The 25742-nt window shown below is 41.4% G+C and overlaps 1 protein-coding gene across 5 annotated transcripts in view; it reads right to left on the reverse strand.

Moving 5' to 3' along the window:
- Positions 1-25742, reverse strand: part of RFTN1 (raftlin, lipid raft linker 1) — a 199673-nt gene that overhangs the window by 133119 nt on the left and 40812 nt on the right. Inside the window, exons 1-2 of one of the 5 annotated variants that reach the window (XM_055109532.1) lie at positions 25108-25197; positions 24551-24708 (exon numbers count right to left, since the gene is read on the reverse strand). The exons of 2 other annotated variants lie outside the window; for them this stretch is intronic. In XM_055109532.1, the coding sequence (XP_054965507.1) occupies positions 24551-24642 (92 nt within the window). In that variant the 5' untranslated portion in view covers positions 24643-24708; positions 25108-25197. Of the gene's footprint in view, positions 1-18331; positions 18797-24550; positions 24709-24788; positions 25198-25742 lie in introns of those variants that run through there. 2 more of the 5 variants (XM_055109531.1, XM_034955923.2) reach the window with 2 other exon arrangements.

Genomic DNA, 25742 nt, shown 5'->3' on the forward strand with positions numbered 1-25742 from the left:
GCATGGAAATAGAAAATCATACACATGAGTTGAGCAGCTCCGGCTCCATTAACCAATTTGCATGCAAAATCGACATCAGCACTCTCTGGTCTATTTTTTGCCTATGTAAGAGATGGCATTTAGGATGCCTTGGGATTCTGCTTTTCAGAGGCATTTTGGTTCCCACTAAAAAAAACGGGGTCCCTAATGGTGTTTGGGCGCGCATGCACATGTCCCTCCCAGCTGCCTTCTCAGGCATTCCAGTGAAAAAGAGAAAAGTTTGAGAATGAGATCAAGTAAACAATTAGGTGAGAGCCAATGGTCAGGGGGATGCTCTTCAGACTAATACAACGAAGCAATCAGGTGAAAATCATTTCTAATTACACCCAGAAGAAAAATACGATCTATCCACAGTTGGCACAAGAAGGGAAAGATGGATTTTTAATCAGGCAAAGGAATGTACTTTCTGGACTTGCCAGTGATCACTTACTGAGATGGACCATGGAGAAGTCTGGCCTTTGAGGTTACGCATGAGGATCTGATAGGCATTTGTGTGCTTATAAGGAATCTTTAGATTTTCTCTAATGTATTATTTCTTCCCTCTCTTCCTCTCTCCTTCTTTTCTTTCTTTTTTCTTTTCTTCCTCCCTTCCACCCAGGGAGCCACCAGCCACATGTGGCTATCGAGCATCTGAAATGTGGCCAGTGTGATTGAGATGTGCCCAAAGTATAAATAAATACACACAGGATTTCAAAGACTTGGTAAAAAAAAAAAAAAAAGTCTCCCAATAATAATTTTTTATTGATTCCATATTGAAATGATAAATTGTCTAAGATATTGGATTAAAGAAAATATATCATGAAAATTAACTTGCCTGTTTTTATTTTTTAATGTGGTTACTAGAAAATTTTTCAATGGCATTCACAAGTCATATTGTATTTCTATTGGACTGCTCTGTTCTAGAACCTTTTGTTTTAAACAGATGCATTTTCTTACAGTCCAAAAAAAAACATGATCCCTTGTTGACTTTTATGGAGGTGCCAATTGAATTCCTTTTTCAACATTCTTTAGCTACAGCTATGAGTTGAGGTCACTTCTTTTTCCCAAAATAAATCCATAACACCAAGGAATGGGGACAAGCTGTCACAACCCTTACAATGTGGGATCAAAAGAGTAACCTTCCTTGAAGCACATTAAATTTTTTTTCTTAACTAACTGTCACTATTCCATATTGGAGGAAAAAAAGTACAACTTTTTACTGCCTTCATGTTTGATGGTTTGCTCCCTGTGTCCCTTAAATGCCTGCTCTTCAAGAATCTCTAGTAACACAATCACACAGCTTCTAAAATGTTTACCTCTCAGGAGCCACTGCGTTCCCGACCTTCTTCTGCCCCATTGGCAGGCCCCAAACATCCTCCTGAGACACACGTCTCACCCCATGCAGGGATTACAGGCTGCGAATCACTGCTCTAGCAAAACTAGAAATAACTGCTGGAGGCAAGCAGCCAGCCGGCATCCCACAGAGATTATTCATAGCAGAAATATCAATAGACAGTAGGCCCTCCAGTTGGTTGTGTTGAGTCCCTGGAAATGCTTTGTACTGAATTTTCCAGATGATTTATGTTATGCTCCAGAAAGGCAACATCTCCCTCACACACTTAATAAATGCATCCGTGTGGTATTAATGTTTCAACTTAACATAGTTTTCCCCTTCCTGTACTTTCTGGTCTGGTTCCTTGGGGAGTAGAGTGGGAAGGCTTCATGATATCTGAAATCCCCACAAATTCATATGAAATGAGTAGGATTATTACTTTGTTTTAACCAGAGTGCATTTTATCTTAGTTCTAAATTATGCAGATCCTATTAGGCAAATAAAGAACAGAAATCTGGAATTGAATTATAGGAGAGAAAGCTGATTATTCATCAAATCTGGCTCAGGCAGATGGGTGGTGTATTGGCTCCAGTTCCTAATCTGGACCAGATTACCTGGGTTCAAATTTCAGTGCCATCCCTTACTAGCCATATGACTTTGAGTGAATTACGAATGCTTATGGGCCTCAATTTTTGTCTACAGAGGATAAAAATAACACCTTTCTCATCGGGCTGCTATGAAGATTGAGATAATGCACATAAAGTCCTAGAACTGCACCTGGAACTGGTAACTCCTCCATACACGGGAGCTGCTAAAATCATTGTTGTTATCACCATTATTCATAACCCTAATCACTTCACACATTGTTACTAAGCGTGACAGACTGTCATGTCCACGAGTTGATCCTTAAGTCTCGGACCACTCCAGCTCTGCATCAATATTCTTCAGCTTTCACACCTGACTTTGATTTCTCAGCCATTTCTGAATGTGACCCAAAAATGGTCTAGAACATCAAGACTCAGAAAAATCAACGAGACAAAAGCCATGCTGACAGACTGCTGCCTCTGACTTGCACTGAACTCCACTACAGGCTGCTGAAGTACTTATGGAAAGGAATGTGAGGAGGAAGGGGCAGGGCGTGTCTGCAATGGAACTGCAGAAGCCTAGAGAGCTGGTTCTAGAAAATGGCCCCATCTCTAGAAGTGACCAGGAAGCAGCAGGAGGAGGGCTGCAGGAGGCCCCAGGGAGGCGCAGCAGGGGAAAGAGGTGGAATTGCGGCAGGAATACACTAAGGACACAGCACACAAAGCAAAGGCAGAAGACATGTCACCCCCATCCTGACCACTCTCCATGCCTGTCTTAAATCCATCCCAATTTGTAAAATTAAATGTGCAAACAGAAAATATTTCTCTGAAAGAGTCATAAAATGTCAGCTTCTCCACTTTCCTTCCTAACCCACAATTTTTAATTTCCTCTACTAACTGCCAGAACAAGGGCTCATATCTTAAATTCTCCTCCCACCTCAGGCCTGCCTTGCTTGCAGCTCTGTCTGGGAGCATTTCAGGCAAAACATTTAAAATGAAAAAATAAGCCCTAAATGTCTATCCTTAGCTATGGCATAGAAAGGGGAGGCTGGAGAGATAGTGTCTGGCCACATCCAGGCGCACAGAGGTGGTGGCCTCAGAGAAGGAAGGCAGGTAGGATAAGAGCCTGAGGCCCGTCCAAGGGCTCTCTCCCACTGCACCATGATGCTGCATGACCTGAAGTCCACCAGCATCCTGTTCAGGTTAACATGTCTCCCATGTCTATGCTCCCTCAGGTGGCTTCCACAGGCAAATTAGCTTCATCAAACAACACTAGGTCTTGGCCTGTCTCTACCTCCTGTCTCTAACTGCTCCTGAGGCAGGACAGGCACCCCAAACCAGGATTAAAACAATAAGTTTAACAAATGCTATAAAACTAACCTAGTGTCTGTTCCACAATCATCAGAGAAGGTGTTATTTTGCCTTCTCTTACCTTTTCATCAGACCCTGTTCTCAAGTCTCTTTCTTTCTTTCTTTCTTTTTCCATCATAAGAAAACAAAGCCAAAGAGATGGCTGGGAGATGAGGGAGAGGGATGGCAAAGACAGCTCCTAGGTCTCTGGTTTGCATGGACCTGAACAGATAGTGGTGACTTTCACCACTTGGTTTTGGTCATGTTGACTACAGAGGACCTCTGTGATATCCCAGAGGAAACGTTAGTCAGGCCATTAATATAGGATCTTCAGCTCAAACGGAGAACTCTGGACTGGGGATAGAAAACGGAGGCTCACATACCTGTGCATAAATGCTCACTAAGGTCAGGGGCTTGGATAAACTCTCATTATGAGAAAACATGCAGACAGAAGATCAGGTCTCCAACCAAGAATTACCAAACTCTCAATATTTAGTGGCTGAGAGCAGATGGGCAGATCTGCAAAGGAGGCAGAGGAGCAGACCGAGAGGCAAGAAGCAAAGCAGAAGAGTGCTGTCCTAGAAGTCAAGGGAAGATGGAACAGCAGAACGTCTCATCAGTGACCTCCTCTTACCCACCACGTCAGATCCCCCAAAGCCTTCATTCCTTCCAGGACACACGGTAGATGCCCCTGCACGCTGGACACGAAGTCTAATAGGGCACTCTCCAGTACACCCATGACTTTCTGCTTCATTAGCTGGGTTGTAGGCTAACCAACAGCTGGCTAGGTGTAGTCTCAAACCTGTTTATGCCAGTTGCACTGGTTATAATGAATAAGCCTAATCAAATATTATATGAATACAAACTAAAATAGAGTGGTCCCCTCTTCTCCACAGGGGATATGCCTGAAACCACAGATAGTAAAGAACCCAATTGCTGCCAATCAGAGCACATTTCTCTTCGTGTCTTCCACCTAAAAATTTAATGCCTTTTTCATCTTCACTAAGCACATGTCATGCACTGCGGCCATAACTTTTGCAGCCTGAGGTGTGACAGCAAAACTACTAGCATGATTTTTTTTCCTTCCTCACAATTTCATAGATGGAAGATTCATTCTTACCGTAGATCTTAGCAACTTCAGCATATGAGTTTTCTTCTTTCTCACTTAAAGGAAGCTCTTTACAGCTTCATTTTGGCATATCCGAATTGCCAGCATCACTAGCTTTGTGCTTTGGGGCCACTGTTGAGTAAAATAAGGGTGACTTGAACACAAGCAGTTCTATCCCAAGACAGTGGAACTGATCATTGAGTGGCCACTAAGTGAGTAATGGGTGGGTATATTATGGACAGCATGGATGTACAGGACAAATAGATGATCCACGTCCTGGGCGGAATAGAGCAGGATGGCACGAGATTTCACCATGCTACTTAGAATAGTGAGCAATTGAAAACTTATGCATTATTTCTAGAATTTTTCATTTCATATTTTGGAAACATGGTTGACTACAGGTAACCAAAACCACAGAAAATGAAACCAAGGATAAGGGGGAACTACTGTACAAACAGTGAATGAGAGTTATTCATAAGAAACCAAAGATTCTAAAGAAAACTAAAAAAAAAAATAATAGCTGTCAAGGTAGATGAAGGTAAGGATATAATAGAAGGTGAAGGGAAAAGTAATTTTAAAATGTGCGGGGTTACACTCAGATACCTTTGTAAACATCTAAGGTCTCCCTCCATCTTCACAATGTTGATTGAAATGCTTAGCTACTGTATCATGGGTTTATGCCAAAAGATGATGCAGAGCTAGTCAGCAGAAACACTGTCAAAGACCACAGCTCTGCACCTAATGATGGGCAGATGAATGTTTGTTTTCAATGAATTCACTGTGAAAACACAATCAGTTTTGTGTTTTAAGCTAAAATAAAATGTTTACAATATATACCTTTTAAAAAATAATTCCCTGTTCCAACCAACCTTTTTGATTTACTGACCAATTATGGTCTCAACTGTGACAGTGAAGGAGTGGTCAGTGTTGCCAGGCCCTTCAGTAAGATGAGGAATGGAAGACATCCACTGGATTTAGAGATCACTGGGAGTGGAGAAATGCAACCAAGTCAGGCTGAAGACAGTCAACTGTTATGTGACAATATCACAAGCCGTTCTTCCCTATCAAGTTCTTTTGCACTTAGTGTTTTAGAATTTAAACGCTGCTTTTTAATCTCCTTTTTTGAGCAAATGGTTTCAACGTATTTTACAGCAGAAAAAGCCCTTAAAAATGAGAATGAGGATGATCATGATGATAGAAGTATTATGGAAATAATATGAACAACAGTAACAATGATAGCTACCTTCCATTGGACATATATTGTCCACCAGACATTGTTTTATATGCTTTACTAGCATACTTTCTTAATTCTCAATCTCTCAGCTATGTACTATTATTATCTCCATTTTAAAGATGAGAAAACTCTGGACCAGAGAAGTTGAGTAAATTTCCCAAGCCTGCAGAGCCACTAAGGGTTGAACCTGACATTCAAACCCACGCATTCAGAGCCTATGCTCTTAACCTCTACACTACGAATTCTCCCTAATTAACTAAGCTAATGTTCTCATTCTATAGATCATAAAATGATGTCCAGAGGGATTAAACAATTGGCTAAAGAGACATTGCAGTACCAGGACTATAGAAGACACCCTCAGATCCCAATCCTATGCTTTTTCTACTATACCACAGTAGTGCAGCAAGTGAGTGTAGCAAGATCAGAACAAAATGACTCTTAAAAACCAACAAACGCCACCTCCTTGCTTCTACACAATTGTGTGCCTCCAAGATGTTCCTTGCTTAAGGACTTGTTTAAGTTCCATCAATAGTCAGCTTCTTGGGCTCAGGTTTTCTTCGAAAGGTTGATTACAGCGAAGAGAAACAAAGCCTTTTAAAAATGTACTGTTTATTTCCTCAGTGAATTTAGTGGTATAATTGTAATTGGAAAAAATAAAGCATGAACGTATGTAACGTATTTACTGCCATGGGAGTCTACAATGGAAGAACCAGAAAAATAAGAATAGTTACACAGTGGTTACAAATATCAAGCGTAAACCAGACATGCTTAATTTCAGGGTATGGTACAAGAAAATAAATGAAGCAAATATTTAAAGCAAATTCAACTTTCCAATTTTAATTTTAAAAGTGTTATTCAAAGAAATTTATAAAGAGAGAGTGATATAATTAAGGCAAGCAAAATGCAAATAATGCAAAATGCAAATAACATGTTATTGACCTTCTCTGTGTCCCAGGACTTCCTTCCCACAGTGCAGAAATGGAAGGCAGAAGACAAAAGTCAAAGCCAGGGGTAAACAGGGCATGATGCCAGACCTCTACAAGGAGTATGAGCTCCACCAGATCTGAGCTTCCCTAGATGACAAGGCTGCCACTGTAATCAGGTCTCCTTAGTCACCTTCTGCTCTCCTAATGAGAGTCATTTCCATAGTTTTTAATAGTTTCTATCACAATGATGATTTTCTAAAATCCCACTCTTACATATCTTTACAGGGTCAAAATTTAATAGGAATTGCCAAACTGCCCCACACTGGTCTTATCAATTCACAGTCCATCTATGGAGTGAGACCATGCCGTGTTGACTTCTCAGCAAAGTGGCAGCTGCTGAGCACACCTGCATCAGGATCATCTAGGGGTGGGAAGAGTGTGTTTACATTAGGAATGCAGGTCCCAGGCTATCCCCAGATCTACTAAATCAGACCTGCATTTCAATAACCAGGGCCATTGACTTGTTTGCTCACTCAAGTCTGAGGATGATTGTGTGAGAGGCTGCCTGGAGCCACGTCTGGAGAAAGACTGTGAAGCCAAGGGTGAGCTCACTGGGAAACAGTTCCCAATCAATTCATAATGCCTGCACGGTGGCAGGAATGGGGGAATTGGGCAGATGGATACATAAGACACCAATCTCTCCTTTCTCCTCTCCTCCTCATTCCCTGACTGCTTAGAGAATTCCTACTCATCCTTCACAACTCTTTCTAGAAGAGACTTCTTCAACCTATACACCAAGGCCTCCCTCCTTGTGTCAAGGCACCATCTAGCACTCACCATCACAGTTTTCTGGCGTGTCTCCCAGGGAAGGCAGGGACTTTGTCTTGTTCATTTTGTTCTCCTCACAACTAGCTTTTTGCCTAGTCCATAACCAGAATTCAATAAATCCTTAGCAGATGACTACGTGATTGAAAAAACAAAAACAAAGGATAGAGCAAATACAGAACCAGTTACTGGGAAGGACAAGAGAGCAAAACCCAGCCTCCTCCTCTCCACCATGCTGTCTCTCATGAAGATCCCAGGTCTTCCAAGGGTAAGGAAAAACAGGCTGATAAATGAGGGCTGGCGGCCAGCAACCCTCCCACTGCAGCCAGGCTTTGTCTCCACACCATAAACACCTCCTTGCTCACAAGAGTTGGACCCTGTTGGGATCAGCAAACAGCTGCAGCAACAGCAGCATATGACCCGCCCAGTTTGTTTAGGTGGCGTGTGTTTGTGAGGAGAATTTGCTCTGTGGTGTTTTTCTATAACGATTACTTGGAGAAATGATGTTATTTTCAGGGGGTGAGGAATACCAAAGAGGCTTATTTGGCAAAAGCCACAATCTGTTCACTTCTACTTTGTGTGCGTATGTGAAAATCCTCACACTAGTAGCCAGGATTTTTCAAATCCACTGGGAAGAGACTCCAAAAACAGGTTGGGGGCAGGAAAACAAAACCCTAGGATGACAAGCATGCAAATTAACACTGAAACCAGGCAAAGGACTAGTCCTGACAGATGAAAACACTCAAGCCAGCTGTATGTAAGGATTAGGAAAATTCTAAATAGGGGAGCATTCTGCCCACAAGTTTTGTTAGGAGAGGACATTAACACCAGTCATTTATGGTCCTCAAAGCCCAGTATATTGGTGTTGGGGGTGGAGGTGTCTGCTGTGCTCAAAGGACAGTGGCACTGAAAACTCAGGACTCAGAGACACTCTCTTCTTAACTCCTCAAGCTCTCAGATAACCAACTAGTAGAGTCAAAATAATCTAATCGTGGACTATTAATGCACATGGCAAAAACTCAACGGATATCCTAGTCAACATAATTCTACATCGGCTGTTCTGTCAAGATGATAATGAAACATCAGACAATCTGTGAGAACATGATGCCAAGAAGAAGAAATACAAATTGGGCTCCTCCATTCCTCATGGAAATTAGAAGATTCTAAACTAATCAATTAGCTTCACATCCCCCGACACCTCCCCACCACCGCCCCCATCCCCGTCTCTGCATTATCATTCCACTTCATGAAATTTCCTGGGAATCCACTTACTATTCTGTGATCATGGACAGCAAATGAAAATCAAGTTCTCTGCAGAACATGAGCGAAACTTTACATTGTAATGTAAAATGAGCTGATTAAGGGCACTTAATCCAGGAACAGCTAATTCTTAAGACCTCGAAGCAGAGTGGATGAAATGTCAGGAAGGAGGAATGCAGCCGGGTTCTAATCACACAGAAAAATGGATTCCGGCACTCGATAGGCTGCCTTATTAACAATTACAGTAACTAGGGCTGTTCTTTTCAAAAGAATGCCTAGCAAGTTAGAATAAAGACCCCATCTTTGGAGATCTGTGGTAGAAAGAATACCCCTCTTTGTAGAAAATAAGGTACTCCGGTCTTTGGGAGCATCCTAAAAGATGAGAGGAAACTCAAGGAGAATGGTTTATCTTCCTGAATGGTTTATCTTTCTAATTTCATCTCATTCAACTTCTTACACATTGGAAGGTGATTGTAAACTCAGGTATGTTAGGAATAAGTTTATTATTAAAAAGTAATAAACACCCTCCGCTGACCAAACTCTTAGAAAAGGATTACAGAACCACTTTTCACTTTGAAAAATTCTTGAGGACCCCCCCTAAGAACTTTTGTTTATGTGGGTTACATCTATCTATATTCATCACATTAGAACATTTAAAACTAAGACATTTTAAAAATAAGAATATCCAAGCACATATTAATTAGTGATGATACCATCATGTGTCGTGTAGCCACAGGAAAACTCCATTGCATGCTTGTCAAAGAATAAGAGTGGAAAAGGCGAACAAAGGTCTTAGTATCATTTTGAAAATAGTTGGGACCTTAAGAACTCCCAGGGGTCCCCAGACCACTCTGAGAACCACTGACCTAGAGTCATGTCTGGTTGACATAGAAATGTGTTAGAGTTATAGAGAGGTCAACTCTTTCAAGAACCACTTCTGTCATAAAAACAAACACTCTGTGTATTATGTGTCAATAAAAAGTTTTTTTTTTAAATGACAGATGCCATTGCTATAAGAACTTTAATAAGTATATGTGAAACTTTCTGGTAGCTGGCAGGAAAACTGGCTCTTTCATCTTTTACAGTTCACCACATTTGTTTTACAGCCTCTGCAAGTACAGATGACTAACTGCTTCTACGCAGAGCTGTGCAGCGTTTCTACCAAAGGCCAGGCCTGTCTGGGTAAATCCATTCCCTTCAGTAAACACTGCAGGGAGGCAAGTCATCTTAAGAAGCAGTTTAACTCAGTGGTTAAGAGCCCAGGCTCTGGATTTAGACTTCCTGGGTTCAAATCCTGGCTTGGCCTCTTGCCAAGTGACCTTGCATGAGTTCTTAATCTTCCTCCAAGTATAAAAAGGAAGAATAACAATATTTACCTGGTAGGATCTTCATAGGAATCCTATGAAGGGTTACATTTCTAGGACGTAGTAGTACTCAATAAATGCCAGTTATCATTATACCTTCTTTTACGATATACAAGGCATCCCAAAAGTCTCAATACAGTTTTATGCTGAAATTTCAGAAATATAAGCGTTACAAACTTACCTCAAATACCACTTATTTAGTTCTGTAAATTTTAAGTAATAAAATTTTAGTTTTTTGTTTTGGTGCCTCTGATTGAAAGTGGCAAGTGCTGCCTGAAACAAAAATTACATTACTAATTTCACAGTGGAGCAGGGAATAAGTATACACACAACTATTAGACAAAGGAGACTTTTTACCATTAAGACTTAATTCGATAGACATGGCTGTGGTCTGAATGTGTCTCCCCCAAATTTATGTGTTGGAAACTTAATCCTCAACGCAGCAGTGAAGGGAGGTGGGTCCTTTTGAGAGGTGCTTAGGTCATGAGGGCTCAGCCCTTATGAGTGGATAAATATCATTATAAAAGGGTTTCACAGACAGAGTTTGGTCCTTTTTGCCTTCTGCCTTCCACCATGTGAGGACACAGCATTCCACCCCTCTGGAGGATGCAAAAACAAGACACTATCTTGGAAGTGGAGATCAGCCCTCACCAGACACCAAACCTGCCAGCAAGTTGATCTTGGACTTCCCAGCCTCCAGAACTGTGAGCAAAAAAAATCTTTGTTCTTTATAAACTACCCAGTCTTGGGTATTTCGTTTCAACAACACAAAATAGACTAAGACAGACATTCTTTGAGCACCTACTATGTGCCATGCTTGTGTTAGGTACCAGGAAGATAAAAGGAAACAAGATGAGATGATTAGACAATAGAGGTGTACAAAGCCAGCAGGGGCAAGCATGGAAATAGATTGCTACAGCATGTTCTGCTGTATTATTCAGGTCCAGGTATGCTCGGGGTGCTGGGGTTTCAGGTAGTGGGGTGCTATGCCCAGGATACAGCAGAAAGGAAAAGGAAAAGTGTTTCTCTCACTGATATTTGGAAGACATTTTCCCTCCTCATGATGTGAATTTTTCCTTTCACTTGTCATTAATTCTGTTCATCTGCAAGAAGCCCATCTATCTATAGCTTTCCTTTTGCAGTAGCTTTTCAATAGTGGATCTTTATTGAGCTTTTCCATCTTTGTAAATCGTAAATTGTCCTTTCAACATGCATAATGACAAGCATTTCGACCCACACACTCTATTTACATATCATAGCAACAGCCTCTTATTTAGATGTCAAATTCCAGCAACTAAAAACTTAGATCCACAAAACAGCAAGAAGCCAAATAATTCTCAAAACCATAATGCTTTCCATAAACTTCAGTTCCCTTTGGGCAGTCCTTCAGGCCATATAGCTGTTCTTTTTAAATACACATTTATAATGAATCTGTCCATCTGTTTTTCTAGCAGATTAGAAGTACAAAAATCAGGGGAGTCATCTGAAAACATGGTGCTTAGCTTCACGAATTCCCTAAAAGTTACAACCCAGGGCTACTGGGTTTTCCTTTCTTTTCTTTTCCTTGAGACAGCGTCTCACTCTGTCACCAGGCTGGAGTGCAGTGATGCCATCACAGGTCACTGCAGCCTTGACCTCCCAGACTCAGGTGATTCTCCCACCTCAGCCTCCCGAGTAGCTGGGACCACAGGTGTGCACCACCATGCCCAGCTAATTTTTTGTATTTTTTGTAGAGATGAGGTTTTGCTGTTGCTCAGGCTAGTCTTGAATCCCTGGGCTCAAGCAATCCACTCGCCTTAGCCTCCCAAAGTGCTGGAATTACAGGTATGAGCCACTGTGCCTGGCCACTACTGTGTTTTCTGAAGGAAATTAGTTTTAACAGAACCAGAAAGGACTAAGTAATATCCACAATGTATAACAGACACCTAAACTCTTACATGAAGAGTTATGTGCCCTAGTAGAAAACTATTTTTCATTTTCTCATATCTCAAAAGATTGAAAATTACAAATCCTAGCACTTTGGGAGGCTGAAGCGGGAGTCTCTACTTAAAAAATTTAAAAATGAGCCAGGAATAGCAGTGTGTGCCTTTATCCCAGCTACTTGGAGACTGAGGTGGGGCATTGCTTAAGCTCAGGAGTTCAAGGCTACAGTGAGCTGTGATCGTGCCACTGCACTCAGCCTGGGTGACAGAGTGAGACCCTGTGTTTCTAAAATAATAATAATAATAAGTAAATAAATGAAAATTACAAATAAAACTCAACTCTACATTCAAAATTTTCTTAAAATTTTTCTTAAAAATTCTAGTCCATGTGCAGAATTCACTTGCTTAAATAAGCCATCACTCATATCTAGTCAATATCATCATGTTATAGAAAAAAGTTGAAAAAGGAATATATTATAGAATTATTGGCCATTGTTGTTTATTTAAATGCTAGAAAAAAATAAGATTTATATACAATAAGTTTTGAGAGAAGTTTATCATTTTTTGGTTCCTATAACTTTTAGTTATTTGACATTTGCAAACTAAACTGGAAAACTAAGAAAATTAAATGTGATTTTTTTCTTCTCAGATAACTGAAGCCAAGACATTTTTGAGAACATGAATTTTCCATATGATTGACTTATTTCAATGCTTTGAGTGGGCATAGCTTTATTCTAAATTTTTATGAATTTTAGAGTTGATTCAGAAATTACAATGTGAATATTATATAAAATCAGATAATAATATAGTATGTAAAATATGCATGGTGGAAGGAGTAAACTGTGTGGATTATTCTGGCCCTGCAAAACACAGAAGTGTCTCAATTTCTCTTTTTCCACCGTGATTTTTATCTATTGTGTTATTTTGATATTTGTACATTTACTGGGATCTGGCAGGATGAGTTGCACATGGGTAGCATTTATATTAACTAAATTTGGTTTTCATTTTAGAAACAAATTCCTCCTCTCTTCTTTTTTTCTGCTGCCAAAGCCCAATAGGCTTATAAATAAATACACGGCCCACAGGAAAGACTTGAGGAGGTTCAGGTAGACATTTCATTTGAATTTCCGAAGCCTGGTTTTATCTTAACAGCCCTCATACTCCTTGGACCACATCTGGGCAAGCAAAGTGAAGCGGGAAATAAAATAGTTGGATCAATGACGTCAACAACCAACGTCGCTGTCCAAAACCAAAACCTCACATTTCAAGCAGAGGCTGGGTGGGGAATATATATTTTTTTAACCTAAATCTTCTTCTTATTTTCTCCTTTTTTGGTGAGGGTAGAAATATCATGTAAGAGGCCTGTTACACAGATAACTAACGTGAGAGACACGTGAGCAGACGTCACTTGAGCCTCATTTTCCATGCCAAAATTCAGGATTTAAGGTCTAAAACCATAGAGAATATTTTGGAGCTAGATGGTTCCAGAAAATCTGAGACATGTGGCCACCACAGCTGTGATGTGGCCCACTCTCTCCCACCTACCCACCCCAGAATTTCTTACCCTTCATAAGGCAGCCCCTACTCGAGGCTGGCCAGACTTCTTCAACAAATGACAGACAAAGCAGGCTTGGTCCCAATGTAAAATGAAGTCTCAGAACCCGCTGCTCAGCCATTTTGGAGAGTGAGATGAGGAGGCCACGCCACAGAGGCCCTTGGGCAGCACAGCTGCCATGACAATATGGGCCGGTGCCAGGAATAGGAAGGATCAAGTTAAATGTTTGTGATCCAATAACAAAACCACAACACGGGCCCCATTAAGCAAGGTTTAGGTAGAAGCTAATGAACTGAATCTAATTTTCTTTTGACCATCTTTGACAAGGAATAAGCCCTGCTATAATGAGTTTCCTAGGCAATTCAAATATAGACATTACAGTGGGGCTCAATAAAAAAAACAACTCTCACAAAGGAGCTGATCTCCTCAAATAGACTCTAAGGTGGTTTAACTTGGAAGCATATATATATTTCTTTAAAACTCTTCCGTGAATAATCAGGAATAATTATCCATTTTAAAATACTTTTTATATTTCCATTTTTAATTAAAAATATATACACATACACGTACATAAATACATACACATATATGTATGAATTTTCCACCAGGAAACCCACACTAAGTACCTAGGGTTTTTCTGTACTAATTGAACACACTATCACACTATAACCCAAAGGCCTGGCCACAGACAATAGCAGATGCTTCAAGAGAAAGAATAGAGCCCTTTCAGCCAATTATACAATTACACGATATGACCATGTTTACATTATCAAAGGGAGGCAGACCAAATTACCTAGCTACTTCAAATTAATAACCCCATTTACCTCAATTATCTGGCAGGCAGGGTCTAAATAACCTGAGTAATTACTTCAATTCATTCAGATGGTATAGATTTGGCCTGTGTGTCCACAAGTAATTTTTCCTTCCAGTACACACACCTTAAACCATCAGCAAATATCAAAATGCACAACAGCAAACTCCTATCAGTTTCATCTATAAGCAGTGTAAGCAAATCCTCTCCATTATCTGGCAGATTAAAATTTGTTATACTCTTAATAATCCAGGTTGAGGTTTTCTTTTCTGACAAAAACTCACTGGACCATAGAATTTTAGAGCTAGGAAGTACCATCCAGGGCCCACAGTCTAAAAGCCAGCTCCTGGAAGCAGTCCAACCAGAAATCCAGCCTGCTCACTCATAGCACGTAAGGCAAGGAGGTCTGAAGCCCAAATGCGTGGGTTCAAATCCTGGCTCTGCCACTTACTAGCTGAATGGCCTTGGCAAGTTCCTAAACCTTGCCAAGCCTGAGTCCTCTTCTGTACAATGGTGGTAATAAGGGAACCTGATTTATAGAGTCAGAACAAGGATTAAATGAGACAATCCACATAATGCACTTAGCATGCTTCTTGGCACATAACTACTATTGTTAAGCCCATACTATTATTATTCTTATAGCAGCACCACCTTTAATAGGTTCCCCCAAAGGATGTGTCCATGTCCTAATCCCTAGAACCTGTGAATAGTAACCTTATATAACAAAGGATGTGATTAAGTTAAGGACCTTGGGAAGAGGTGCTTATCCTGTTTTATACAAGTGGTCCCTAAATGCAGTCACATGGGTCCTTATAACAGACAGGCACAGAGAGTTTTGAGGCAGACACACAGGAGAGGACATAGGTACATGGAGCAGAAGGCAATATGAAGACAGAGCAGAGAGCTGCAGCTACGAGCCAATGAATGCAGACAGCTGCCAGATGCTGGAAGAAGCAAGGAATAGATTTTCCCTCAAGAAGGGGTGCGACTCTGTTGACACCTTGATTTCAGACTTCTGGCCTCCAGAGCTCCAAGAGACTACCTATCTATTGCTTTAAACCACCACATGTGTGGTAATTTGTCATAGACAGCAGCCCCAGGAAACTAATACACTACCTCAATGGGTGCAGGTCTCGTTTGACCTTTAAACTACAACTTGCAGATGTTAACAGTGACAATGATAAGGCCAAAGATAAAGGTGCCTAAAAAACGGAAACACCAAGGGCTGGTGTTATGAATTGAGCTTAACAAAAGTAAAGAAGCGGAAGAATGCAAGAGACAATAAGCAAAGAGGTTTGGTTGAAGGATACACAAGGGTTCGGGGAAGGAAACACAGGAAGCATGAGGCTAGAGCCTGATCCTGTAATGGTTCTCATCCACTGGAGACAGAAATCTACAATGCCAGTGTGTTGTTTGTTTCTAAATAACATGTTTATCCAGTCAGTACTCTATGCTTTTTCTTTTTATTTATTATGCTTGGAGTTTGTACAGCTTCTTGAATCTATGGGTTGATCTCTCTTACAAATCTGGGGAAATTCTTAGCCTCAAACACTGCTTCTGTCTCATTCCCTCCCTCTCTGCTCCTTCTGAGACTCCAGTTATACATATCTTAGACCTTTCACTGTGTCCCACTTGTCTCTTATGCTTTTTTCTATATGTTCCATTTTTCCCTCTTTGCATTTCAGCTTAAATCGTTTCTATTAACCTTTCTTCCAGATCACTATTCTTGTCTTCTGCTACATATGATCTCTCTGTTAAAACCCCATCCATTGAGTTCTTAATTGCAGATATCTTTTTCAAGTAATAGAAGTCCCATTTTATTCTTTATAGATTCCAATTCTTTGTTTAAGTTTTTCATATTTTCATCTATTTTATCCATTAAAAATTTATTTTCTTGAACATATTAATTAGTTATTTTTAAATTCCTTTTTTGCTAAATATAATTCTATTCACTCTGGATCATCTGTGAATCTGTTTCTATCATTTGTTTTTCTCTCATTTTTGGGGAATGGTCACATTGACACACCTAATAATTTTTGATTGAATGCCAGACATCATGTATTAGAAAGTTGAAAAGATTTCTGATGAAGTTACCTTCCTCAAGAGATGGCTCTCCTTTCTTTTGTCAGGAAAATAGAGTTGGGGATGGGGGTGCGGGCTGATGACCTAAACCAATCAGGAACTATTACAAGACTCAGGTTGCTCCTGGCTTACACCCTTTGCTAGGACTTAGCCCTCCTGGACTTCACGGAGAGCCTGGTGTGTTCACCATGCCCCCACCCCTCCCAACCTCCAAAAGCAGGTACTGAACTGTAAATCCTTATTGTCTCAGCACCAGAAGATTACTCAACACCCCTTCTGCTTTCCGGAGGGATTCTGCTTATCTTTCGAACCTCTCGTCCCATGCAGTCCAGAATTTAGCAACTGTCTTGAAGGGAAAGCCAACTGTGCATTTCTGGCTCCTCAAGCTCCAATTTTGTCTCTCCACTCCAGTCCCAAGAGAACACAAACGCTCTGCAGGTTTATTTTTCCCAGAGCAGCAACATTCCGTCCAAGCAAAGCCCAGGTCCCCATTATTTTGTCAGCACTCAGAATTAGAAATCTCCCAAAAATAAAGTAGCTACAGATCGTCAGCTCACCTCTCCACAGTTCTCTTCTTCTTGATATTTTAGCCCCCCTACTCCTCATTGTTTCAACACTTCCCAGATTTAAACAGAATGTTGCTTTCTGTATTTTATATAGTTTTTGTTGTTCTTCTTGCGGTCATTAGTTTGCCTCAAACTACCCAATCCTAGCCAGAAACAGAAATTTCTCCTTTATATTTTTCAAAGTGTTTTCATTGTCATAATTAGTTCCCCCCCCCATATAAACTAAAAATAAGAAGAAGGCAGTATTTTTTACTCTATTTTAGAGCACAGTTTGCCAGTGTTGGGCAAACTATGGCCCACAGGCCAAGTCCAACCCACTGCCTGGTTTTGTAAATAAAGTTTTATTGGAATACAGCCATGTGCGTATTCCAATAAAATGTGCATATTGTCTATGGCTGCTTTGGCACTACAAAAGCTGTTGCAGATTTAAGTAGTTGTAACAGAGACCACATCACCCACAAAGCCCAAAATATTTACCATCTTTCCCTTTACAGAAAGTTTGCCAGCCCCTGCTTCATTTGAAGGAAACTGAAGCTCAGACACATTCAGTGACTCGCAAGTTAACTTTGGAGAGAAGATTGCATGTAAGGTTCCCTGATTCTTATTCCAGCCATCTCCCCACTCTTCTAATTTGCTTCCCATCACAATGATTTATTACAATCATTTTTTAAGATTAACACAACAAGGAGAGAGACAGAGCGGAATGAGTTTGAAGCAGACAGTCCCAGTAAGGAAAAGGGAGGTGTCTCAGTGAACACAATTAAGGGTCTTTCTATTTTTGGAATATTTGGGGAATTTTGGCAGTCACCTTGGAAATCCGCTAAAACAAATAATGGAAGGCAACTGTTCAAGGATGCCACTTCAAGGTAAAAAAAAAAAAAGCCTTAGTATTTCATAGAGGTTTTTGTTGTTGTTGTTCAGAAAATGAACATGTAAGGAAGAAAAATGAGAAGTATCCTGAAGAATGTGTTCAATTTTTATCCATTTGATTGCTGAACGCTTTCATCAAGGCAATTCTCTGAGCACAGGAAAAAAATATCCCCAACAGAGGTTGGCAGCTCAGAGGGACACACACACACACACACACACACACACACACACACACACCCCATGCCTGATTAAACAAAATAATTTTTAAAAATCCAAAATCCAATACAGTTCGAAACTTCACAATAATTTAAAAGAAAGGCCACTTGCTTTCCCCTCTTCTGCTTTATACAAATACATGGTAATTTGCTTCTTTTTAATAATTTGTACAATCTGATGAGTGGTGCAATTTAGCCCCCATGTCAATTACGGATGCTAAAAATTTCAGAATTATAAGATCACCAAAATTATCACACCCACCAAAAAGACCTGCTGGGGACAGCTAATCTTTTTCTTTTCACTATACCTTGTGCAGAAGGCTGAGCAGGGGATGTCCACATCTTGCCAACCCTGGAGCTCCATTTTCCCAGGGAGGACTTGAGCGGGAAAAGCAAGATGTAAGGTAGAGAAAGACTAATTCATAAAAGTAAGGGAGTCATCCCCTTAAAAAAGAAACACAAACTCCTCTAAAAGGTGAGAAACAAAAAGCTCTCGGGCCTCCCTGACAAGATTCCATAGTTGTTTCTCTCAGCGCTTAGATTTCTCCAGAGGCAGAAAGGCAGAAGCAGAACTCAGCTCACATTTCTTTGAATGAGCCATTTAAATGCCCATCACTCCACATCACTCTCATGCTCTGAATTCTTCTGTGGCTCCCCAGTGCTCAATTTTGGGGTCCAAGCCCTTGAATGCAGGATACACCATGCACCACAATCTTGCATCTCTCATCACATTCCGTTTTCAGCCACTGTCTGCCCAGCACGTCCTGCTCTTGCAACAAAGAACACTTTTAACTTGCACCGCCCTCTCATCCCAGCTTGCAAAGGAACAGGTACACATGAGGACTGCATTCCTATTCAGGGATTTACGTGGGAAAAAAAGAAATCAGTGTTTTACTTTACTTTTAAAGATGTAATATCTATGAAATCTCTGTTGTCATTTACCTATGATAGTAAAAATATTGCAAAAATTACCAAATTACGAAGTATGAAGTGACCTCCAACATCATATACTCCAAATTCCTCAACTGGTGGTTCATGAAGCTCAGAAAAGGATGCAGAGGATTCCTTCTGTTCTCTGATGAACACTTAAGGCCGTTTCAGAGAAGCAGCCATTACGCCCCTTTCCTTCTGGGCCTGAACTCAGGCTCCTTCCTAATTCAAGGAAAAAGTAAAACACCAGCCATCCTCAGAAACCAACCTTCTTTACAGGCAGAAGTTTCTTCCAACCTGTTACCTGAGAATTTCAAAATTATACCTCCTGTCTGCCAAACAAGACTGCCAGCTTCTCAAAGCAAGAACTATACTGAGGTAGGTATAGACACTCATGTACACAGAGACACACACACACGGACACACACATACACAGACACACATATGCTTCTCATAGCTGAAAACATGGAAGGCAGTCCATCTTTCTAGACAGTGAGTATCTAATACAAGTCAAGACACAGTAATTACGCTACAGACAAAGGGAGGGAGGATAAAAAGGAAGGTCACTCTGATTGAAGAGCAGATGGTTAGTAGGGGGATGGATGCAAAGGCCAGATGTGGGAGAAAGAGAGTGGCAGGCCTAAGGTCAATTCTTATCTTGTCAGTGTGGAGAAAAATGTGTTACCAGCAGCGTTTAGTCTAATGATGTGTGAGAGATACACAAAACAAAAAGGGGAGTGAGGGTTTTGGGTAGAAGGAAATCATGATCGTAGTCCACTCCTGAGCTAAAGGCCTGAGCCTGGGAACCAGTGGGAGGAATGAAACAGAGGGATGCATAGAGAGATGCTGGAAAGAATAATCAAGTGGATATGACGGCATTGGAAATGAGGGAAGGCAGGAGAATAAACCACAGTGCCTTGGTCTTTCAATTTTGAGGAACAAAGATCCCAAGGTCAATAACACCTCACTTATGCAGAGGCCCCTTGGCTCACAAACTCAGCCATCCAGATGCAGCCCCCTCCTTCTCAGACTGCTCCAGTGCCATCCACAACATTCCACACAGGCCCTACACACAGGACATGGCCCCGGCAGCCTCCGCTGCCCGCCACTCATCCTCATCTCTACTGGATCCAGACACTTGACTCATTCGTGATCCTCAAACATGCCAAGCACATGCTCACCCCGGAAGGAGCCTTCTGTAAGAGAGTGGGCAGGGCCTGAGCCCGGGGAATGCCCAGGGTTAAGGGGAAGCAGAGAAAAGCCCTCAAAGAGGAGTGGCCAAAAGAGGTGATGACGCTGCACCATGGAAGGGAAACCAGAGATGCAAAAAGCCAACGGCAGATCATGCACATCAAAAGCTTCAGGGGCATACAAGTGAATGGAAACAAAGTTCAGTTGAAGAAAGGAATAAAGAAAGGAAGGAAAGAAGACAGAAATGGGTGAAAGCCTTTCACAGCAAATATCTCTGGCAGACAGAGCAGGGAGCAGACCCCAGAGGAAGGAAGTCTAAAAGAGCTTCATCCCTCACCCCACTCGTGCGTTTTGGCAGCACCCGCCTGAGAGTACACTTTGGGGAAAGAGGGTGAGAGAAGCAGGCTCGCTCTTACTACCACCCCCAAATTAATTCCTCAGCAAGCCTTTCCCATTCATTATCATCATCTTTTCTTCATAAATCAAGTCTGCCAGACTCAAAGACTGGAACATTCAGGAAGTGCTTACTCAAAACATAGAAACATCAATATGGAGACTGCAGACCCCAGAATGATAACAGAGTGAGCTATATTTACATCCCACGGCTGGTGATGCCTCAGCACACTTCACTCTCTAGAAATTCCGTCGGCTTAATTTATGTGGCTCATTCCTCATTCCCTTTCAGCCGACAGGCTTCTTATCTTTTTCATTTGGAAACTTATCTGTAGGATTTCCCAAACCCTCACTGTCGTTCATTTTTGAAGTACCTGCATTCTGTCTCGAGTTTCCGGTAGATAAGTAGGGCTCCCTTAGATGCTGTCTGCCTATACCCCATGACTGTCAAAAATGTCCCCACCCTGGGATCAGGCATCAGATCCTAACAACACTGACAGAGTGAAGGGCACGTTTCTCCCTTTGGTGGGATTTTCTCTTCCAAGCCATTAAAACACTTTAAGATGCCTTTTCATATCTTTGCTATCTTTAGATTAGATGCTTAATGCATAAATCAGCCCAAATAGAGTGATGGAGTAGCGGGGAGAGGCTGACGCATTTCCTCACGTACAACCCAGCGTTTGAGTTAAAAAAAAAAAAAAAAAAAAAAAACTTTACTCAGAAAAAAGATAAGGCTAAAATCAGATCTCAGATTAAAAATGGTAAGGAAATTGCAACTAGCTGTAGCCAATTCAAGCTGAGCCAATTATCACCAATCATAAAAGATGACTTATAAGAGGCCCTGGTGCCCCAGTACAATGGAGCAATTAAATCTTTATAACTGAGACAAAAAAAATGCCACATAATTAGACACAGCCAGAAAAGGGTACGTATGCTTCCCCTTCCTGTGGCTGGCCCATTAGGGCAGGCATGCAGCCATTTCTTCACTGCCAAAAGGCCAATCCATTCCCCCCATCACTCAGCCTGCCTGAATCGCATCTGACACTGGCCACTAAGGTGGAGTTTCCTTTGGCCACAGGCCACTAACAATCCTTGAGTTCCCTGCCTATCCCACGTCCAAATAAGTACAAGAATAACAGTGTCCTTATCCCACAGGTTACATGTGAAAAATATCTAGCTGTCTATTGAAGAAGTCAAGGGCATAGCTTCCGGAGCTAGGCACTAAGGTTCAAATCCTAGCTGCGCACTCCCTAGCAGTTTTCTCATCTGTAAAATGTGCATAATCATAGTATATACTTCACTGAGTGTTGTGGGGATTAAAAGAATTAATATATGTGAAGGACTTCGAAGCGTGACTGGCATATATTAGGTGCTATGTGAGTTGGTTGTTGTTATTACATACTTCCCAATAGTATCATTATCATCATCATCATTATTATTAAGCACTTTACAATAGCAAGAGTTGCCATCAGCAGCCAGTTATGAGGCTGTTATGCTTATCCAGGCAGGACAAATCTGGGCCACTGTTAGAGGAATGGAGAAGACAAGCTGACACCAAGAGACAGTGCAAAGGCAGGTGCACGACCTCCCACAGATGCCTGGTGCAGGCGGGAAGGAACTGGAGACGCAAAGTGGGACTCCAGGATGCCGCACTGGGGAGCATGGTAGGGCGTGCTCCACAGAGGGAAGGGAGGAAGAGAGAGGACCAGGAGCTTGGGGGCAGACATGCTGGCCTGAGGCCCCTCCAGGACTTCCACAGAGGACGGCCTTGGGCCCAGAGGATGCTTGCTCACCTTGAACATGAAGCTACTTCTTTTTCCCTCCTTGCACAACAGCACTGACTGGACACAAAGCCAAAGTCAACCCCAGGGGAAGATAGGACAAACAATCGCAGCAAGTACATCCCCAAGGACCCTTTCTGTTGACACAGGGACATTTCCTGAAGGTTTATTCTGCCCCAGCCGCTCCAGATATGTTATCTCATTTCACCCTGACAATAACCCAGAGGAGCTGTGTGCTCAGAAAGGGTTAAGTGACTTGCTCAAGGTCATGGGGTTAGCAAGGAGCAGAAGTGAAAATTGAACCTAGATCTGTCAGAAAGAGAGGGGGGTCCGGGCTACAGACCCAGAAACTTGTGTTCTGACACCAGAGATGGGATTTCTCTGGGCCTTCATTTGTCTATCTTTAAAATGGGGATATTTGTCCTTCCTGCTCCACTTCTGGTATGACTGAGGATGCTCCTATAGATCAAGTCTCCTGCAGATAACAACTATAAGCTCTGCACACACACACACACACACACACACACAGACATAAAAACAAAACAAAACAAAGCAACTTTCTGAGGGCACTGGAGAGGAAGCCAAGGCAGGCAGATACTGGAGGGCATCAACACTTGCAAGAAAAGTACTGCACTGGGCGAGGTTTTGTCTCTGATGGCTTTTAGCCCAAGGGCAGGCCCTGGTTGGTACCACAGGAGCAGCTAAAACTCGGACAGAAACCCACAGTTTACTGGCTTGAAGAAACAGAAGACAGAACACAGGGCTACTTCAGCTGGTAGAATATGAAGAGAAAACCCCAGAAAGGAGAGAGCCAGAGAAAAGAGCCCCAGATTCTGTGTATAAACTCTGCCCAGATCTCTGGCAGACTCCTGAACCATGCATGCACGAGGTACTCCCTAAGCAACCCAGCTAAGGCTAAAAGAACAAATTTCAGCTGCCACCCAAGAGACAGAGTTGGCAGCTGGAGTCCAACTGCTTGTTTGCTAAAGCAAACAAACAAAATCAACAGTCATCAGAAGAATATAACAGAATCCAGAGTCTCCACACCATCACAGTCACAATGTCCAGGATACAATTCAAAATTACCACAAAAATGTCATAAAAAATGTTACCCATTTTAAAGAAAAATGGCAATCAATGAAGACCAATCCCAAGTTGCACAGGATGCTAGAATTAACAAACAAGAATTTCCAAATAACTATTATAACTAAATTCAATATCTGTCCAACCTACCTCACAGAGTTGTTAAAGGTAAAATATGCAAGCAAAAAGTGCTTTGGAAAGTTTCACATACACTACCTCTAAAAAATAAAAATAGAAGTGGTCTCCACTTTTTATATCTGTTCCCAAAAACCACAGAATAAAGCAAACCATTTTAATATGCATCACCTTTCTTCTAGGAATAAGTTATACTCAAGGACTGATCAAAACCCTATTTTTAAATAAATCACAAAGACAAAAATGTGTGATTATAAATCAAGGCCTATAATGCCTATTACACCACAAATCATTTTAAAATGCAAAATGGGCCACATGTCACAGTCTATTTTATGCAGTGGGAGGAGACAGTATGCATAGTGGTTACCATCATTGGTTCTGAAGTTAGACAACCTGGGCTCAAATCTTAGCCTCATGACAGAGAAGCTTTCTTCCAAGGTGAGTTACTTAGCCTCTCTGGACATCAGTTTCCTATTGGAAAATATCAATATTAATGGTCCCTGCCTCTCAGGATTGTTGCCATAATTCACATACAGGCCTGCATAGCAACTTGGTGCACAGTCGAGTGCTTAATAAATAGCAGCCACTGTAAAGGAGGTCAGGGAGAGAAGGGAACTTGCCCAGCATTGTCCAGCTGGCCAATTACAGAACAGGGAGTAGAACCTGGATCTATTTTTCCATTTTTAAAACTCTTCTTCACACAAGTTTTTAAATAGACACACATGCACTATAAATTGGTTATCCCAAGTTCCTTAAGCATTCTAAAACACACACATAAAAACACAAATTATAGCTCTGTCATGGCACAAGTTTGATCAAAAAATTATGAATTTTAGAAATCAGAATATTTTATTTTTAAACTATTTTTTATTCCTTTGAATTTGAAAAGTCTTAAGATGTGGTTTAAAAGGACACTGTCCTTTTTAAAAGGAGACCCTGAAAATTTTACATGAGTGTTTTTCTATTTCCAATCACTTTCACCAGCGCCCACACCAAGCCTCAGAATTCACTCACACATAATCCTCGATAGCATCTTCATATGGGGGGGTCTCGCTGCAGCCTTTGTAAGCAGAGACCAAGCACCTCCTGAATATGGTTCTTTGCATTCACCATTTTTCTTTTCTCTTCCTTCCCATTTCCCTAACAGCTGACACAGCATTAAAGAAGTTAAGCTGTTAAAAAAAAAAAGGCTTGAGGAGTTAAAGAGGAAAAGTCACATTTCTTTGCCTGAATAATGTGAGGATTGTTATACCTGTTTGTGAAACTTGGGACTTTGTCTTTAAAATAAACAAAAAACAAACAGGTGTTGGGATGGAAAGCCACTGAGAAAGGCAAAGTGTTCTTCTCTGCATAGCCCTCTTGCTCCCTGTGACCGAGTGAAGGCCTTGAGAAATAAACTACAAGTATTAAACACTAACTGTAAAGAAGAAACAGAGATCATCCAAATAGGCAGATCCAAACCTAAGCCAAGAGCCTCTAGCCCAGTTCTCGTTTTGTGAGAAGAAATTAGAACCTTAAAAAGTTTTCAGAATAAGACCCCAAACAACCAAGCCAGGAAGAGGACAGAAAACCTGGAGGAGCCCAAAGGGGTGCAGGAACTTCTGACAGGTGTATGGTGGGAGGACTGGACCAGGAGGCATTGATGAGAACTCAGCCAGAACATTCTAGAATTACAAGGAACAACCGGCCTGATTAATATGCGGAACCTTGGCAAGGCAGAAACGATTCTCAGTTATGTTTCCCACTCCAGGAGAATGTGACTTCCTGTTTGAAATGGAGGAGGGCTTTGTCCCAACACATCATGATCTTCACAGGCTGACATTCTGGTCTCTTCATTACACAGGAGTGACGCCTGAAGCTGAAGCGATTAACACAATGTTACACGACCGAAAGCTGAGGCAAGGGGCCAATGTGGAGCCATGGTGAGTCACCAAGAACTCTGGATTCTTCCAGGGGCTGGCACTACCAGGTTGACTGGCCCTGGGAGATTTCTTTCTCCATCAATGGCCTCAGTTTCCTCATCTGCACAGAGTCAGACAGGTAGGGCGACCCCAAAAGTTCATCTCCCTTCTAAATGATACTAGGAAATCTGTTGGCTATAAATGAACTCATCGATAACACTCATTTCCCATTTAGATTTTCTGAGGAAGTGACTTTGGACAACCATGGTGTACACACACGTACACACATACACAAACAGTACTTT

This window comes from Pan paniscus, chromosome 2 (assembly GCF_029289425.2).
Source record: "Pan paniscus chromosome 2, NHGRI_mPanPan1-v2.0_pri, whole genome shotgun sequence".
NCBI classification, from domain to species: domain Eukaryota; kingdom Metazoa; phylum Chordata; class Mammalia; order Primates; family Hominidae; genus Pan; species Pan paniscus.